Source organism: Miscanthus floridulus, chromosome 8 (genome assembly GCF_019320115.1).
Source record: "Miscanthus floridulus cultivar M001 chromosome 8, ASM1932011v1, whole genome shotgun sequence".
NCBI classification, from domain to species: Eukaryota; Viridiplantae; Streptophyta; class Magnoliopsida; order Poales; family Poaceae; genus Miscanthus; species Miscanthus floridulus.
The window spans coordinates 63,384,706-63,402,909 of NC_089587.1; the positions used below are offsets into that span (position 1 = coordinate 63,384,706).

Genomic DNA, 18,204 nt, shown 5'->3' on the forward strand with positions numbered 1-18,204 from the left:
ATCTTCTCAAGAGATTCAAAATGGATGAATGTAAGCCAATTAAGACACCAATGCCTACCAATGGACATCTCGACCTAGATGAGAGAGGTAACCTGGTTGATCAAACTCTCTACCGTTCTATGATTGGTAGCTTGTTATAATTAATCGCATCTAGGCCCGACATCATGTTTAGTGTGTGTATGTGTACTAGATTTCAAGCTAGTCCTAAGGAAACACATTTAATTGCCATAAAAAGAATCCTTAGGTATCTTAAGCACACACCAAGCATTGGCCTTTAGTATCCCAAAGGAGCAATATTTGAGTTAGTTGGCTATTCCAATTCGGATTATGCCGGATGTAAAGTGGATAGAAAGAGCACATCTGGAGGGTGCCATTTGCTTGGTAGATCACTTGTGTCTTGGTCCTCCAAGAAACAAAATAGTGTGGTTTTGTCCACCGCCGAAGCGGAATACATTGCCGCAGGTGCTTGTTGTGCACAAATATTATACATAAAACAAACTTTGCTAGACTTTGGTGTAGTTCTAGAAAAAGTACCTCTTTTGTGTGACAATGAAAGTGCGGTAAAACTTGCAAATAATCCGGTTCAACACTCTCGCACCAAGCACATAGATATCCGCCATCACTTTCTAAGAGATCATGTTGCTAAGAATGATATATCACTAGAAAGTGTAAGAACCGAAGATCAATTAGCGGATATCTTCACTAAACCACTAGATGAGGCTACATTTTGTAGATTGCGGAATGAGCTCAATGTACTTGATTTTAGTAACTTCACTAAAAATTGAGCTTGTGTTGTCCCTTGCATTCATTGTAATATACAACATGTTTAATTTTTGGCAATGCATATAGGGCTTGTCTAACATGGTTAAGATAACCGCCGAAAAGCATGTGAAGAAGCTTAACCTTGGATCAAACTTGACAAGCAACTATATTTACTTACAAGTATTGCATATGCATGAATGTTGTTTTGTTCCATTTGCCCTTTTATTGCCTATTTTCTTAAAAAGAATAATAGCCTAAGGCAAAATATTTTGAAAAATATGAGGGTTTGAGAGAGGTCACTCACATCAGTCCCAATTGGTGTTTATTTGGATCTTATCCAAGTTGGGACCTGATTGGGAACAGGCAGCGTGAAGGAACTTTGAAGATTTGCTAAAAAAGGTGCACCGGATGCTGCTGTCCAGCGTTCGGTCAGTTCATAGGAGGTGAACTAATGCAGAAGGAGTGACCGGATGCTGCGTTTGTGCGTCCGGTCAGGAGGGGATCCAACGTCCGGTCGATCGAAGGAAGAACAAGCTGTACTAACCGGACCCTGCCTACGTCCGGTCATGGACCACCGGACACGTCCGGTCCCGATTCTAGAGGAATTGGACCTCTCTGGAATTGACCAGACGCTGGGTGGTAGCATCCGGTCGCTACCACCAGAGCGTCCGATCAGTGGATCCCGTGCGGCTTCAGGACTCCTTCTCCGTTTCCTTTTCTATCATGTTTGGGAATCTATTTAACCGAACCACCATACCCTTTTGCCCGCATCCCGCCATGACCAAGCCGAGCCCTAGCTAGCGCCGCCGTAGCTCACCGCGCCACCGTAGCCCGTGCCGAACTCCCTTGCGTGCTAGCCGTGCCCTAGCCGCTGCAGTCCTCCTGTGCCTGAGCGCCGCACCGCCAAGCCGAACCCTAGCCGGTGCGCCACCGAGCAGTGCCACCGCCTCACTCGCCGTCGATCACCAGCACTGCTTCCGTGCTTCTTTGTGTCCTGGTGTGCCCTACATTGTCTACTCACAACCGTTGTGCCATCGATTTCACCGATAAGACCATGCCCCAGCAACCCCATTATGCTGCTCATGACCTAGATTGATTCAATCACTAATGTCAAATCACATCCAGGGCCGCCAATTCTTCGAAGTGGTTCGCGATCCCTAACCCTAGTCGGTTCCAAGGTTCCCTGTGTGACGTTTTTTTCTTTTCCTGGATCGCTGATCGTCAGGTAGCTTGCCCGTCGTCTCAATTTCGTACCTACATTGCTTGCTTCTTAGGTTTTCACATCTATTAGATATATCATATTTATTTGTATATCCATCTATTCCATCGTGTAGCGAGTCGGTGCCGTTGAGGGTCTTGTGACAGTTGGCAGTCAACTCGGAGCCAAGCTCGTGAGTAAGGATCGAGGCCAAGCCTCGAGAGTATCAGTTTGATAGTTGATCTTCATCAGCGGTAGTTCACCCTCTTATCAGATCAGATGGCTCGCACCAAGAACGTTGGTGGTGGCCTGGGTGATGATGACCAGAGGCCCCCGCCTCGCCAGCCTACAGGATCGAAAGGCAAAGCAACGAAGTAGGTGACATCTAAGAAACGCAAGTACCCTGACATAGAGACAGCGAGAGCAGCAGCTGTTGCAGAGGCCGTAGAGCATGTCGAGAGAGGAGGCGCTCGTAGTGGTGTTGTCATAGCAGATCCATAGCTCACACCAGCACAGAGGGCAGCAGTTGAGGAGGCTGAGCGTCTTCATGGTGGTCCACCTGGGACTGTCATGATGGTAGGACGTTGACTGGCTATTGAGGAGGCTCAACCTCAAGGGGAGTCCCAACAGGAGGCATAGCAGTAGCCCCCACTAGCAGAGCCTCAGCTAGCTTAGGAGACTTAGGAGGGTCAGCAGGCCGAGGAGACCATGTCGGCACCCCAGCTACGCCGCTCTGGTCGTACCAGTGCCACAGTTCCACCTAGGGCAGCTACACAGCGTAGGGGTTCACACCCACTGCCTAGACCATAGGGTCCGCCTCCAGTGGTACACCTCGACCTGAGGGCTGCCATAGCCAGATAGGTTTGCCAGTTGAGATTTGTTGAGTTCGATGTGTGGTTTCCTTCAAGGAGGGATGAGAGAGCAGCAGAGGGGTTCTACACGTCGCTCCAGGAGGATTTCTATAATGCCTATATCAACAGTGGGGCAGTGTTCAGATCACAGAGAGTCTGCAGTTTGGAGTCTATTGTGGCAGCAGCTGGAGAGCACATCCACCCCTACTTGTCATATTTGTCAGGGCTCGTAGATCTGATTGGTCGGATAGGAGTATATGTACCATCTTGGGTCCAGCAGTTTTATGCTTCACTCTACATTGATCCACATCACAACTTTATTCACTTTGCATTCAATGGTAGAGATTATAGGGTGATGAGTTTCAGGGCCCAGGAGATACTGAGGTTACAGGATCAGCCTGTCAAGTTGCATGAGGTATGCTATGGACAGCAGGAGCCTCCCAGGCGTCCTCATGGAGGGTTGGTGCCCCCTACAGATCTAGTGCGACATTGTTTCAAGGAGCCCTTTGGTGAGGGGTCAAGCAGGAACCCCAGTGACCTGACTCCTACAGCTCGTGTGCTTGAGGCCATTATCAGGAGGACACTGCTTCCCAGGTTGGGATACAGAGAGGGTCTGACTCGCCTATAGCTCTGGCTCCTTAATGCCCTGATGCAGCAGACCGTGTTCGACATTTGGGACCTCCTTCTATCAGAGATGGAGGATACTATTGCTGAGGGATTCAAGGGTCACCGACAGCTTCCTTATGCACATTGGGTCACATTCTTGATGCTACAGTGTGTGCACGTCAGGACCCCTGAGTTGGTTGCAGAGTACAGGGCTGCCACCATAGAGTTTTCCGCATATAACATGGCACAGATGATCAGGCACAGCACTCCACAGGCACCAGCTCATCCCAGTCATCGTCTAGATATTCCAGAGTCAGCATCTCAGCAGGACATTAGGTCACATTCTTGATGCTACAGTGTGTACACGTTAGGACCCCTGAGTTGGTTGCAGAGTACAGGGCTGCCACCACAGAGTTTCCCGCATATAACATGGCACAGAGGATCAGGCACAGCACTCCACAGGCACCAGCTCATCCCAGTCGTCGTCCAGATATTCCAGAGTCAGCAGCTCAGCAGGACGAGATCATTAGAGGCATTGCCACCACAGAGGAGGAGCAGCTTGAAGCACAGCAGGAGATGACTGAGTCCAGTGATAGCTCGGATGATGACTATCTGCCGATTCCTCAGATGCCTCCACGCAGACATGATGCAGAGGCTGTCAGTTCTAGCTTAGCTCCACTAGCACCGCAGACAGATCCCGCATTGATTGTCATTCTTGAGTGGATGCAGCAGGATCAGGCACGACAGGCATAGGAGACCACTGCCAACTTCGCACAGTTCCAGGCTCGTCAGGACAAGTTCCAGAAGCAGCAGCAGCTTCTCCAGCAGTAGCAGCAGCAGATACTCATGCAGCAGCAGCTTATGGGCTTTATGCAGCATATAGTGACAGCACTTGGGGCCCCACTGCCACAGCCTTTGCCCCAGCTTGCTCAGCCTGCCTCCACCACGACGACTCCAGCTATACAGCCCAGCGGGCTTCAGAGTTAGGGACAGCCTCTAGCTCAGTTTGCTTCACCTACAGTTTAGGTGTCCTAGTGGTTGTCCTCACCGGTGGTTGCCCCGCAGTTCACTCCATACCACACAGGCTTCCCACCAGAGCAGTCATCCTCGCTATTTATTCCTGACACGTCAGTCTCTAGGAGTCTTGGAGCATCTTTCAGCGAGCTGACCGGCATGCCTACACCGCCTCATATGCATACTGTCGGTCCTTCTACAGCAGCCCCAGTCGTAGTGACTGCTCAGAGGCTCCCCTCATCTGTCGCCTCTTCAGATCCTACGACAGACATACTAGCAGCTTCACAGGCAGCACCAGCCCTAGCTCAGACCCAGACCACTTCAGCGACACTTCCTGCTACAGAGGGTCAGTTAGTTCAGAGCTTAGGGTCAGATGATGATGGTGCCCAGTTCTAGCTGGCCCCACGCACTTCAGCGCCCGACTCATCCGTTGCAGCCCCACCGACCGACCCTTAGGTTTTGGTGTTTGACGCCAAAGGGGGAGAGGGTTCGAGTATGTAGACTCAGGGAGAGCGTGCTTTAGGGGGAGCTAGATATCTAGTATTAGCTTATATACATTTGGAGTTTTATTTGTGTGATACACTATTACTATTATGCATTCGTGTGTTTACTTTCATGCATACTATTATATATATGTGATAGTGCTATCTACGTGATTGTGATATATGACATGTGTGCTTGCTATTTTACATTATTTATATGTCATATCACTTGTGTTATGCTCATTTGCCTTTGCTTCCGCGTTTATACTCCGATGCAAATGAGCTTTGTTACTAGTACTCATGCTTAATTCATATCCTTTGAGTACATTGTGTTGGCTTGGGTCATATAAGCTTGTCTAACACCTTTGTTCTTATCGACAAAAGCTTATATGAACCAAGCCCGTCAAAAACCTCACTCTTTCACATACTCGAGATGGTATTGTCATCAATCACCAAAAAGGGGGAGATTGAAAGCATCTAGGCCCCTAGTAGGGTTTCGGTGATTAATGACAATACAAGATTACTATGACTAATGTGTGTTTTGCAGATGCAATTAAGTTAGGTCATGGTAATGGAGATCGATTGGGCAATCAAAGTTGTCATGCCCCTATGATGGAAATCGTTTCGGTTTTCAAAGGATGGACAACAAGGTTAAGGATAACTAGTTCTAAGTGTCGATTGGAGTTGGAGTGACACTTGTAGTAGTTTAGGACTTTGTTTTTCCTTTGGCCGTACTATTAAGGGGGGTATGGACGGGTAGCTTGACCTAGTTGAGACTACTGAGTTAGGTGTGGTGCACACTTGTTAAAACTAGCTCTAGGTAGCTCCTATGAATGCCTAAGATCCTTTGGAGCAAACTTCATTCATATATGATCGAGAGTTGGAAGTGAATGGAGGGTCAAATGCTGACCGGACGCTGGCCCCGGTGCGACCGGACGCTGGCCATAGGGTCCGGTCAGTTCATTTGATCAGCTGTCTACGTTCGGTGCGACCGGACGCTGGAGAGGTCAAGTGACCGGACGCTGAAAGGCAGTGTCCGGTCGACTCCAGTAAGGTTTCAGAGAAGGGAATCTGTGACCGGACCCTGAGGGTTCAGCGTCCGGTCGAGTCCAGTAAGGTTCCAGTAAGAGTTTCATGCGACCGGACCCTGCCAGTGTCCGATCAACTCATTTTTACTGGTTCGCGGGTTGAACTGACCAGAGCGTCCGGTCACCCCGCAGAAGCTTATAACGGTTCGTTTTTCAGGCTGCCTTATAAATAGAAGCTCCACTCGTGTGTGGAGTGACTTTTGCTCATTCCAAGAGCTGAGAAATACGTTTGTGAGTGCCAAGAAGAGCAAGGTCCTAGTGAGGTGATTGAGATTTGAGAATCCAAGAGAGTAGCCTCATTAGCGAATCAAGAGTAGCAAAGTGTGCATCCATCTTCTCATTAGGCTTCGCGTGGTCAAGTGAGAGTTCGTGCTTGTTACTCTTGGTGATCGCCATCACCTAGACGGCTTGGTGGTGGTTGGGAGCTTGGTGATCACCCGGCGGAGCTTGTGGGTGACCCAACTCAAGTTGTGAGTGGCTTTGGGTGATTCGCCGCGACGGAGTGTCGAAGAATCAACCCGTAGAGAGCACTTGATCCTTGCGCAGATCAAGGGGAGCTACACCCTTGCGCGGGTGCTCCAACGAGGACTAGTGGGGAGTGGCGACTCTCCGATACCTCGGCAAAACATCGCCGCGTTCCTCTCTCTCTTTACTTTGAGCATTTACCTTGAATATTTACTTTAAGCATTTACTTTGAGTATTTACTTTGAGCAATTCAATACTTGTCTTTACATTCATAGAATTACAATGCTAGAGTAAGTTTGGAACATAGGTTGCAAGTCCTTTGTACGTTAGTTTGATAGAAACACTTTTCTAGGCACAAGGGGTTAATTGGGCTATCCGTAGGATTTGATTATTGCAAGAAAATTTAGAATTAGCCTAATTCACCCCCCTTGGGCATCTTGATCCTTTCAATTGGCAATCCTAATCATAATCCTTCAATCCAATGTTCTAACGAACTCATATTTTTCTCCATACCCTAACTACTCATTCAAATCATTCGATCCACCGTGGAGGCCGAGGAGGAGCTTCATTACCTTGACAAGGCCGAGGAGGAGCTTCGGGGAAGGTAGGGAGGGGCCGGCAAGGGAGGAAAATTCAGCGGACGACCGTGGGGGAGCTGGGAGGCAATGGCGCAGCGGTGCGGGCTGGGAGGCGTGGCGACGGGGGCTGGGCGGCACGGAGGCAGCTGCTGTGCGGCGCGGAGTGAAACAGAGAGTGAGGAAAGGGACTGGGCCGCGGGGCCTCTATTTGGCTCTACCGCGCCCTGACGGGTGGCGTGTCACAGCCGCGCCCTGATCGGTGGCGCGGCAAGGCCTGCCACGTCAGCGACGAGCGGGGCGGGACGTTGCCACGTACGCACCCTTGTAGGGCCACCATGCATGGTGCGGCAGAGTTGTTTCGCCGCGCCGTGCAAACAGGCACGTCCAAAAGTGTTAGTTTTGAAAAAAAAATAAACAATGTCAGTTTTAAAAATAGTTTAAAAAACATGTTAAAAATAAAAAATTTCCCGCTAGACGGGGGCGGGAGCAGAGGATTCCCTCAATGAGCCCCTTGTCCTACTAGGCGAGGATGGGAGCAGGGAAATAATAGGAGAGATTTTCTTTTAAAAAAAAGATTAAGAGTAATATGATTAACAAATAGACCCAAAATTGACAACAACTACTGGAGTTGAGCCTAGTAAACAATGCCCTTAAAATAGGAGAAGCTCTAAAATCCCAAGTATAAGAGGTTTTGTTTTAGGGGATCATTGTTGGAGTTGCTCTAAACACATGCTTTGGCACGCACGGAAACAGTACCCATATTAACCTAATTTTGCAAAAAGTAGCGATCAAGAATGTAAGGTTAGATACTGTATCGTCTCCTACATGAGAAGTAAAATGAAAGGACACCTTTAATTACATTTTTGTAGTGATATACATAGTTGTTCTAGAAGCATTTGTGGAAGAGGTGGTGGCATTGGTTTCTTCTCGTGTTTAGCATAAAGCACCAGAAAAGGTTGGTTGATCATGTGCAGGAGTTCTAGTTCAGGGATTGAGAAAGATCCAATGTTGATGTTAATATCAACAACTTTGCGCTATTATTGTGCACCAAATCACTAGAGTTTTGGAACACGTGGTCAAACAATCTGAAGTTTTGATCTATATACAAGTATCCTCCATGTTTTAGTCATGCCAGAGTGTCCGTGTAAGCTAATAAGAATCTTGTAATAAATACTCCCTTCACCTAGAATGATATATAATCGTATTTTATCCAAAGAAAAGTCAAATTTTACAAAATTTAGTTCAATTATATACAAGTTTAGAACATAAAATTTGCATCAATAGATTTGTATTCAAAGTGCCCGACTCTGAGACGATATTGATCTTTAGCAACTAACAACATATTGTAAGGGAAATTTATTTTGTATGTCTTTCCCCTAATTAAAATACGTTTATCATTTCGGAATGAAGGAGGTACTTCATAATACAAATAAAGAGAATGAATTCCACAGAATTACAGCTATTCATGGTACTATTCCAAAACTTAGTATTGCAGTAGCTGATGTTTTAAGAGGCAGTTGTAATTATACTTTTTTTAGGCAGAGGCAGTTGTAATTATACTGTGCTAGGTGTTAAAATAGTTGTAGTGTTTGTGACGCATGTTAAAATAGATCAAAATATATTTTTAATTATGTGAAATCAACTTTAAAATTAAAACAACAGAAACAAAAAAAAATCAGGACTTTGACAAAGGCAATCTGATCTACGCAATTGACATCTTCCTCCGACCTCAGCAAAGGGGTTTGGGATAAGAGAATTATTTAGGTTTTTCGATCATTGGTTTTTTTTAAATGTGTTATGGGATTTTTAGAATCTCACCTGTTTGGGTGTGTTAGTTTTTTTTTTTAAATCAGATATGTCCAACACCCCCCCCCCCCCCCCCCCCCAAAAAAAAAAAAAAAAAAAAAAGAGGCCAGCCTTTTCCTTCTTACTGTGTGGATTAGCTTCAGCTACACCTGTGCTATGTAGTTGCTATAGGTCACTCTCACATTTTGGTTTGGTTCAAGTCACTGTTGACGCATTCAAACACCACCCCATTTAAGATTTGGATATAAACAGCCGTGCAAGGAGTGTAGTCCGCGTAGCTGGACTGGACGAGGTGCTTTGCCTGCGACACCGGGCACCTCTCGCCGTCACTTTGATCTCGCGCTGCCCATATCTGCAGTGCGCGCACGACCCCCTGAAAGAAACCCCTGAGGCAGTCCGGCCACCTCAATTCACACCGGCTCCGCCCAGATCACCTGGATATCTCATCGCCGACGACGAAGCTTGTGGCGCCGGATCACCTGGATATCTCATCGCCGACGCCGATGACAAGGCTTGTGGCGCCCATGCTCGGATTCGACAGGGACGACACACTGGGCCTAGGGTTCCCGATGGCGAACCTGGCCAGACCACGGAACAGTGGAAGCATCTACAGAAGCAGCAGAGGCCACACCATTGAGACTTGAACACCCAGACCATAGGTATACGTGACACTGTGACAGCACAGCACACAGCAGTGTCGTGCATCACCAGCTTGCTGGCTGCAGGTACACCAAACGGAGACACCGGCATCAGCAGGCAAAGCGCACCAATGGTGAAATCAACAGCATCAAACCATATCAAGCAACACGAGCCCAACCACTTCTGGAAACCATGTGGGCAAATCAGAAGCCAGACGAGAACAGCACGCAACAACAAAAGATGATCATGCACTGCTGATCAGATCACGGATGTAATGTGCTGCACAGATCAGCCCAGAACCGACAGACCGCTCCCACCGGAGGTCCTTACTGAGATGCCGCGTTATCATATGCACATGCCACAAGCTGAGAAGAGCGACGACAATTCAACCAAACGACATCTCCACACAGCATGACATCTCCACACAGCATGACAAGCACAACAGCTGGCTGGCATTATTCGCAAAGGTTTTCGACCGTTTTCTCGAGTGTTGCTGAATATCTTTTGTTTTGGTCCGTATCCAGATCTACTACAACTACCACTTCATGTGGAAGACATGGACGCGAGGGAACGACCGCCCAAACACGGTAGGAATATTGGAACGACAAGGGCATTCACACCTGGGACACCACGCACAATATATCTATATGGATTAGATGCTGAATTGACGGCCTCTCAATCCGCAGAGAGCCCTGAGCCTCAGGCTGGATGGGGGCTCTCATGATATTACTTCATTTACTGTGCACCCCAGGAACTTGATGGAGCACCCCATGATTGCTGCGGCTGCGAATTCGTCTCTGCTTGCTCCGGCGGTGCTCTGGGTCTAGCGTATTCCGCAAAAATAACCCATCCATCAAGGAACTGCACAAAAAATGGAGCTGTCAGGGGGCCGTGGGAAGGGAGAGAATTGCATATCAGGATGCATTGAAGCATGGCTATACAAGAAAGAAAACAAACTTTGACATGCTGCTCATCAATATCTTTCATAAAGATTAAGACTAAGACACATGATAGTAAGACTGAATTTTGCTCAGAAACCATATTAAGTCTTGGTATAATCACAAGAGGTACACACTTAAAAAGCTAACCCCTTCAGATACCGTCCTAATAGAATCCTCACGGCTAATATAAAGAACAAGCATGATCCAAAAATGGAGACAGAAGAAATCTGTGCAAGGAAACAGGAAAGGGCAATCCCAACACCATAATAATGTTTGCATTTGTAAAGTAAAGAATGTAACTACATCAATCAGGTTGAACAAAAAAGGGTCAAATCATTGGCTGGGTTCCTCGGAGGCATGGTTGGATTTGCTCAGAAACCATATTCAGTTTTGGTATAATCACAAGGGTTGCACTTAAAAGTCATACCCTTAAGATACCGTCCTAATAGGAGTCCTCACGGCAAACATAAATAGAAGCATGATCCAAAAAGAAGTCCTCACGGCAAATATAAAGAACAAGCATGATCCAAAAATGGAGACAGAAGAAAGCCCTGGAGACAGGAAAGGGCAATCACAACACCATAATAATGTTGGCATTGGAAAGTGAAGAACGTAACCACATCAGTCAGGTTGATTAAAAAAAAAGGAATCATTGGCTGGGTTCCTCAGAGGTATGGTTGGATTTGCTCAGAAACCATATTCAGTTTTGGTATAATCAGAAGGGCTGCACTTAAAAGTCATACCCTTAAGATACCATCCTAGTAGGAGTCCTCACAGCAAACATAAAGAACAAGCATGACCCAGAAGAGAACACAGAAGACAAAACTGTGCTAGGAAACAGATAAGGGCAATGCCAATAATATAATAATAATGTTGGCACAAGGAAAGCAGCAAATGTAATTACATAAATCAGGTTAATCGCAAAGGGTAAAACATTGATTGGGTTCTTCAGTGGAACAGCTAGATTTGCTCAGAAACCATATTCAGTTTTGGTATAATCAGATGGGATGCAACAAAAGTTGTCCCCTTCAGATACCGTCCTAATAGGAGTCATCATAGCAATCATCCATAGACAAGATTTACATGTACAACAAATCAAAATCAAAATATTACTAGAAAGCTACAGTATCTTAAGATACAAACAATGATAGGACCAGCATAATAGTTTTGCTGAAAAGTCATCTGATTTTCAATATAGGCAAACAATTGTTGTCAAAATAGCTCATGTTCACACACAATAAAATTAAAAGGATTTAGATAGCTGCAAAACATTTAATACAAGGAGCATATAAAAACAAAAGGCAACAAAAAGCTTTGACAGAACTACATGGAACGGAACAATAACAATGAGCATATGGGTTTTATTGCAATATAAAGTTTGCTCATATTTTCAATTGAAGTTCTGGATGTAATCATGCAAGGAATGGCCTTTCGAGAACCACCTCGCTCATATACCGTCCTTTTACAGATCATCACAGAAGCCAGGGATGAAATAAAACTGAACCCTAAACGATAAAATATTAAAACTTGCACACTACTCATGCTTTTCAACTATAGGGTCTAGAATGATGTAAGCAGAAGCAGTAGTAACTAGAAAGGGTCATACCCATACCGAGATGCATAGTAATGGAAATTCAAGTTGGCCACTTAGCCCACAAATTTAACTTCACATTTTTACAGTACAATCACAGCATAGTTTCATTTATGTGATGGCCATGTGTCTGGGTCGAGCAAGATTAAGCAGAGACAGTAGTTGCTAAGTTTGACACAAATAGTGAGAGCCGTATACTTGTGAGGAACCAAATTGGCACCAAAGTCGGCCTCATGGTAAGAGAAAATGTCCATAAAATTATGGTAATTGGTAGGTAATCTACAGTTCACATATAACAGGCCCTGTTATCAAGGTTGCAAAAGGGATGGCCCAACCTATCCTGGTCCACTATGCAATGGAAGATTAAAGGTTCTAGGGACAACAATAATATTCTGTTTGTCCCAACCAATGGGCCATACAGGCCAGAACAATTTTTTGAGCTTGTGGGAAAGTGCAATGAGGTTGCACTATTGAAAAATAGAACTCTCTAGTCCATCAAACATTTGGAGTTCCTTTCTTTTGCATTTGTCACTACCAAATAACGTTCCTGCTCTACACTGGTATTGCAATTCACACACTGAACAGATCTGGTGCTTAGTTTTTGAAACAAGGTATTACAGGTAAATAACTATATTGTATTACTACAAGCCATTTCGATAGCCAAGCCAAGTCATTTTCAAGGGAAGAAGTGAAATATGAAGAGATCCATTGTAAAAAGAAGATAGAATTGAGTATATGGCTCAGAGAACCTTTCGCCGAATCACATCATGCTACTACCATCCCACTCCTAGAAGACAAGAGACTCATCATATCTGGGAAACTGGGAGGCAGCCGTAAGACCGGCCTTTCAGATCTCATCACTGTCATTTCATAACATAAAGACAAAGCAGTAGCAGACACAAAAACTGGGATGCCTCCCAATTGCCACTAGCTGGGCATACAATCGGATCAGAGTCATCTTCACCAGTTCTCACTATGCATCAGGCAGCAGAGAACACACTGAAGGGAAACAATCAAAAGGCATGACATCATGGAACAAGTGCCTAGGGTTGATGGAAGTGTCTACCTGGTGTGGCAGACTCACCAGAAGAGAGGCTACATGCATGTGACCTCAAGCAGACGAAAGAATAGTCAGACAGGAAGGAACCAACGAATGGGTCAAATCAAACAGAGGCTATGGACTGTGTCCACCGTACAAACACAAGAAATCTATGCTCCGCGCATAGTTCGCACTAATGTTTTGCCCCATCAGAGAGACTTTTTAGGTAGGAATGCTGCAGTCCAGAAATCGACAGCAGCAAGCACTATAAAACAGCACTCCTTCAATTTATATAAGACAAAATAAATGTAAAGTAACCATACCTTTCCATCCATTCCTTCTATTCCTTTAGTTGCCTCTTCAGTTGTAGCATACCTTACAAAGCCAAATCCCTTAGAAAACCCACTGACACGGTCGGTCACAACTCGAGCTGCAATTGGAAGATAAATGAGAAGCTTCCAATCCTTAGCGCAAAAAGGATGGCAAAGGAAGGAGAAAACCATACCATGCACAACTTCACCGAACTTCACAAAGGCATCTCTAAGTCCCTCAGTTGTAGTACGCTTGCTTAATCCTGCAAATTAGATGCTGAAATCAGAATTGAATGGGAACATCAAACATACACTACAGGGGAAGAGACAGAATATCCTATTTCTAATTCTGTAATAAAAGTGAGCTCAATACTGCCATCTTTCTTTTGTTAAGACTAAAAAATTAGCAACATCCAAATCAATTAGATGTCATTTTCTGTGATGACTTCTGGTGTTAAAGTATAGCCACACTGCGTTCAAGTTGTGCTTTTAGGTCATTGTCGAGTTTCACTAGTTTCAAACTATGAAGTTCCTTATATGTTCACAATGACGAACTAAGGTGGCTAATACATTTCATCCCCCAAGTGCAGACGATTGAAACTATGGTATGACAGGGAAATGATCAGGGATTTCAATTATTGGGCTCCCCCATTCTCATGTGATCTGGTTCTAGTATCTTGTGGGCAATTTTTTTATGCCAATTTATTTACTTGGTAGCCAACAACACCTATGATGGGGTACGTAAATGGAAACAAAACTAATCACCAGCAGTATAGAAAACCCTAGGCTGGAATGAAGAAAACCTACATGGTCATTCTCCAGCAACGTGGATGGATAGGCTGTGCTTCCATTCGCAATCAGTACACAAATCAAAATTTTACCCAGATTTCTGAGGAGCAAGCTAACAATTAAACCATTTCTATACATTAACCAGGACGAGATCCAGCGCCACCAAACCTAACGGACAGGTAAAATCACGGCCGCACGACAATCCGCCAACGCCAGAGATTCAATATTCGAGCCAATCGAGCTAAACCAATAGAGGAGATCGCCGCCATAGGCTTCAACAGAAAAAGGGAAACAGGAGAGAAGGGAGGAGGAGCCGCACCGGAGACGAAGAGGTTGGGGGAGGGGTCGGCCTGGGGGCGCGGGGCGGGCGCCTTCGGCGGCGCGAAGGCAGAGACAGAGAACATGCGCCGGAACCCCGACCTCGCCACAGCCGCCGCCATCGCCGCCGCCGGAACTTTGGTGCAGAGAGGCTGGAGGTGGAATTAGGGATACGCCGCCACTGCTAAACCTGGGGGTTTAAGAGCCCTCTAGGGCGCCGCGTTAAATGACCATTCTACCCCCTCCGTGGCGGCGGCAGGGTTTTACTCTGAAATTGACCAGAATACCCTCCTCTCGTTTTGCTTCTCTTTTTCAGCAAGCAATATCTCGTGGCCGTCGGATTAGCAGCTGAATGACTGAGATCTTCACTGCCCGGGTCCTCGTTTAGGCTGTTTGGAGCATACCGTTTTACTTTTTTTTTTTTTTTTTGCGAATATCGTTCTACAAAATTCATGCGAAACAATAATGCCAAGTCTGATATACAGTTCTGAATTTTTCTCATAATTTTTAACGTAAATTTCTTTACCACAGGATTCTCAGTAAATTGTGGAACAAGAGACAACCAAGCCTGATACGGATGTGTTTGCTGGCTGAAGCAGCGCAATTCAGCAGATACTGTTTTTACCAAGCAGCAACGGCTGCAGCAACCGTTCTAAAAGTGCAGCGGAGCACAGCCAAATACGAGATGAATGAACAGTTCTTCAACAAAAGCAGAAGTTGAGCAATTCTTCATTAAATTCAACCGAACAGTTGACCTCGTTAGTTCTAATGGCTGGCCAGCTAGGCCATTCCATTACAAACCAACCTCCTTGGATAAAAAAGATTAACGATGGATGATTTAGAGTTCAGGAGTGTGAGAGAGAGCATCGAGATTCATATCCTACGATCAAACATTAGCCAGCATTTCACAATGACACAATCCAGTGCGCACAGAAACACATCAGATTCAAAGGACCTGCAAATCTCACTTAATTCAGCGATCGGAACATAACAATACGAGTATGAATTATGATCCCATGGCTAAATGCCAACTTCATTCAATCTAAACATGCCCTGAGGGAAAAGCCACACATTTCACACAATCAACAATACAGCTAGACCAGTCGGCATCACACATTTCACTAGGAGTCCGTTGAATAGTAGGGTTTTCAGTTTCTCTCACACCTAGCTCAAAATATCAGCACACACAACCACGTGATCCAGATACAAGCAGCCCAGGCTGCTTGGACAGTACCGCATGACATTTTGGGCTGGTGATGGATCTGCCTGTCCTGTCCGTATGTGGTGCCAAAGTGCCGAAGTGACAGAATTAGGCGTGCTCTTTTGTTTTAGTAAGTATGTGGAAATGCCTGCAAAACTGATACAAGAAGCACCGGGTTAAGTTTAGACACCAGTCTGAACATATGGTTAGATTTGAATGCATTTTTCTACCTCATCATGAAGATGCTGACTCAGTCTGAGGCGCCTGTTGCCTTGGTTTCCTGCTGGCTGGGGGGCCATCTCTTCGCCTCTCATACCGTCTACTCTCATACTTGGATGTTCTCCGCTCCTTTGGTTGGTAGGTTGGGTACGTGCAGGGAATTATCTCACCGTTGATGTACTTGTCACCTGAATGAATGGAGAAAAGCGACAAGGGTTGAACAACTTGTGATGAAAGAAGCCAGAAGCATCTAAAAGTGCCGCTGCATGCAGATATCAACAGGACCACAGCACTGCACTGACCTCCGTAGTCCTTGTTTTTCACATCGATGTAGGAATCAGGAAGCACCCACAGAACACCAGGCAAACCTACAGGAATAGGAATGACAGCTTCAGCCAGGGCCATCCAAAAATGTTTCGAACAATTGGTTAGTTGGTTTAGTCAATTAAGGATTTACCCTTGAACTTCTCCGACGTCTCCTCATCGACAGTGCACTGGAACCCAGTGTAAGTGGTTGTGCTGAAGGCATACATGTTCTTCTTGGCTTCCTCCATGCTGCCAAATGCCAATGCAACAGAACATTCAGTCTAGAATCATATGTGCAGTTGCACACAATTATTTGATTTAACTAAAAAGAAACCATGTCACGGCCATCTTATCAGGTCGATGAACTAGAGGACTAGTCTTTGTATGGCATCACAAAATGGTGGCACTAAACTAAACAGCAGGTTACATCAGGCTGCGAAATGTCACTCTTCACATATATGTGTAGTAACCATGGAAAACGAAACTGTGTTGTATGTTCTAACCTCTAGGTGCTATCTAACTGCCACTCCCTGTGTGTATGCTAGACATTTTTCAATCTTGTTGACCAGGCAGTAGCTACCAACATGATTAATGTGTGAGATTTGTGGGTTTCCAATACCCATCCCTATCAAAACTAGAACGCTTCGTCTTTTACCCCTTTTACCCCATCACTGGTACTACAGAAAAACACAGTAGCATTTTGTTCCCCAGTCATATTGTCATTGCAATTTAGCATGTGAGCAATCGCCGCCCCAACACTGGCACTACAGAAAAATAGCATTTTGTTCCCCCAATCATATTGCCCTTGCAATTTAGCAGTGAGCAATTGTGGCACGAGCGGACTACAATTAGGCATCGGTGAGGGAACCAGTGGAGTACCTGCCGAGGACGGTGGCGAGGGTGTTGAGGTAGGTGTCGATCATCTGCTCGCGGGTGGGCGCGGGGTCCTTGGGAAACTCCATGACGATCAGCCAGTGGTTGTAATCGCACCCGGGGAGCAGTATCGTCTCCCTCTCGTCGCCCCCGGCCCCGGCCGCCGTCGGCCTCGGCTCCCGCGGGCGGCGCGGACGCAGGGGCGCCGCCGCGACGGCGATTGCGGGGAAGGCGGCGGCACGCGGGAGTGCGGAGAAGGCGGGGGCGGACGAAGGCTTGGGCGACGGGAAGGCGAAGGCCTGGGCCGCGAGGCGCGCGGCGACGGCGGTGGTCGGGAGGGAGGCGGCCATGGGAAGCGCGCGAGGTTTTTGCCGCAAGGGGATAAGGTGAGAGCGGAAGAGAGAGAGGGCGAGTGTCCGTCTCCGTGCGCACTTTAAAGAGGACAGGACAGGATGGAGAAGATTTTTTTTCGAGGGTTTTTTAGCCGGCCCATTACAAGCGTGAGTGGCCGGGCCAGATGATGGCCACAGAGGTTTTCTATTTTTTTAAAAAAAAATCTTTTTACCACAGAACTCTTTGACATGATTGATCTCTTTTTTAGCGAACTTAGGACATGTTTGATAGAAAGGCTAATTAGACAGGTGTAAAAATTAGCCTCAATTAGCTCTACTAAATATAAAGGCTAATAGATGAACTAATTTGTTAGACAAGTTTTCAACTAGTTGTTAACCAATTAGCTAGTCAATCATAACTAATTTAAGTCAATTTTTTTCCAACTAATAACTAGCCTATATATCAAACATACTTTTAGTATAGTTTATTTAAACTTGCTTTACCCTAGATTAGACTCTAAAGCCACGTCGCTGTGGAGTTGATGTGGCGATCCCACGTGACACAGGCCCACATGTCAATCTCTCACCTTTCCTTCTTTCTCTTCCCCATTTCTTTCTTTAGCCATGGGCTGACGTCTTCAATTATTTTTTCTATCATCATGTTTTTTATCCATGGGTTGACGTCTGCAGTTATTTTTTCTACGATAATGCTACCATTAAGAAGTTCGGAAAGGCCGGACGCCTCGCTCCACTCGCGCCGCTCGCCTAAAAAAACCAAATCCCTGCGGAAGCTCG

At 45.9% G+C, this 18,204-nt stretch overlaps 2 protein-coding genes, 2 non-coding genes and 3 pseudogenes across 4 annotated transcripts; all 7 read right to left on the bottom strand.

The window, feature by feature from the left end:
- Positions 1-9,944: 9,944 nt before the first annotated feature.
- Positions 9,945-14,685, bottom strand: LOC136472319 (organelle RRM domain-containing protein 2, mitochondrial-like). The gene is made up of 4 exons (XM_066470043.1): positions 14,480-14,685; positions 13,566-13,634; positions 13,384-13,490; positions 9,945-10,350 (listed from the first exon to the last, which is right to left on the bottom strand). The coding sequence occupies exons 1-4, from the start codon at positions 14,598-14,600 to the stop codon at positions 10,225-10,227; spliced, it is 423 nt and encodes a 140-aa protein (XP_066326140.1). The 5' UTR covers positions 14,601-14,685; the 3' UTR covers positions 9,945-10,224.
- Positions 10,513-10,617, bottom strand: LOC136478806 (small nucleolar RNA Z118/Z121/Z120). Its single transcript, XR_010764492.1, has one exon. It is a non-coding gene; the product is annotated as a small nucleolar RNA Z118/Z121/Z120 (small nucleolar RNA).
- LOC136478786 (small nucleolar RNA Z118/Z121/Z120) lies at positions 10,795-10,897 on the bottom strand (annotated as a pseudogene).
- Positions 11,111-11,213, bottom strand: LOC136478798 (small nucleolar RNA Z118/Z121/Z120; annotated as a pseudogene).
- Positions 11,394-11,495, bottom strand: LOC136478790 (small nucleolar RNA Z118/Z121/Z120; annotated as a pseudogene).
- Positions 11,806-11,913, bottom strand: LOC136478800 (small nucleolar RNA Z118/Z121/Z120). Its single transcript, XR_010764491.1, has one exon. It is a non-coding gene; the product is annotated as a small nucleolar RNA Z118/Z121/Z120 (small nucleolar RNA).
- Positions 14,686-15,466: 781 nt separating the features above from the next.
- On the bottom strand, positions 15,467-17,478 carry LOC136472321 (multiple organellar RNA editing factor 9, chloroplastic-like). The gene is made up of 5 exons (XM_066470044.1): positions 17,084-17,478; positions 16,356-16,453; positions 16,201-16,266; positions 15,910-16,086; positions 15,467-15,835 (listed from the first exon to the last, which is right to left on the bottom strand). Exons 1-4 carry the CDS (start codon positions 17,425-17,427, stop codon positions 15,914-15,916), a joined length of 681 nt encoding a protein of 226 aa, XP_066326141.1. The 5' UTR covers positions 17,428-17,478; the 3' UTR covers positions 15,467-15,835; positions 15,910-15,913.
- Between the last annotated feature and the right edge of the window lie 726 nt (positions 17,479-18,204).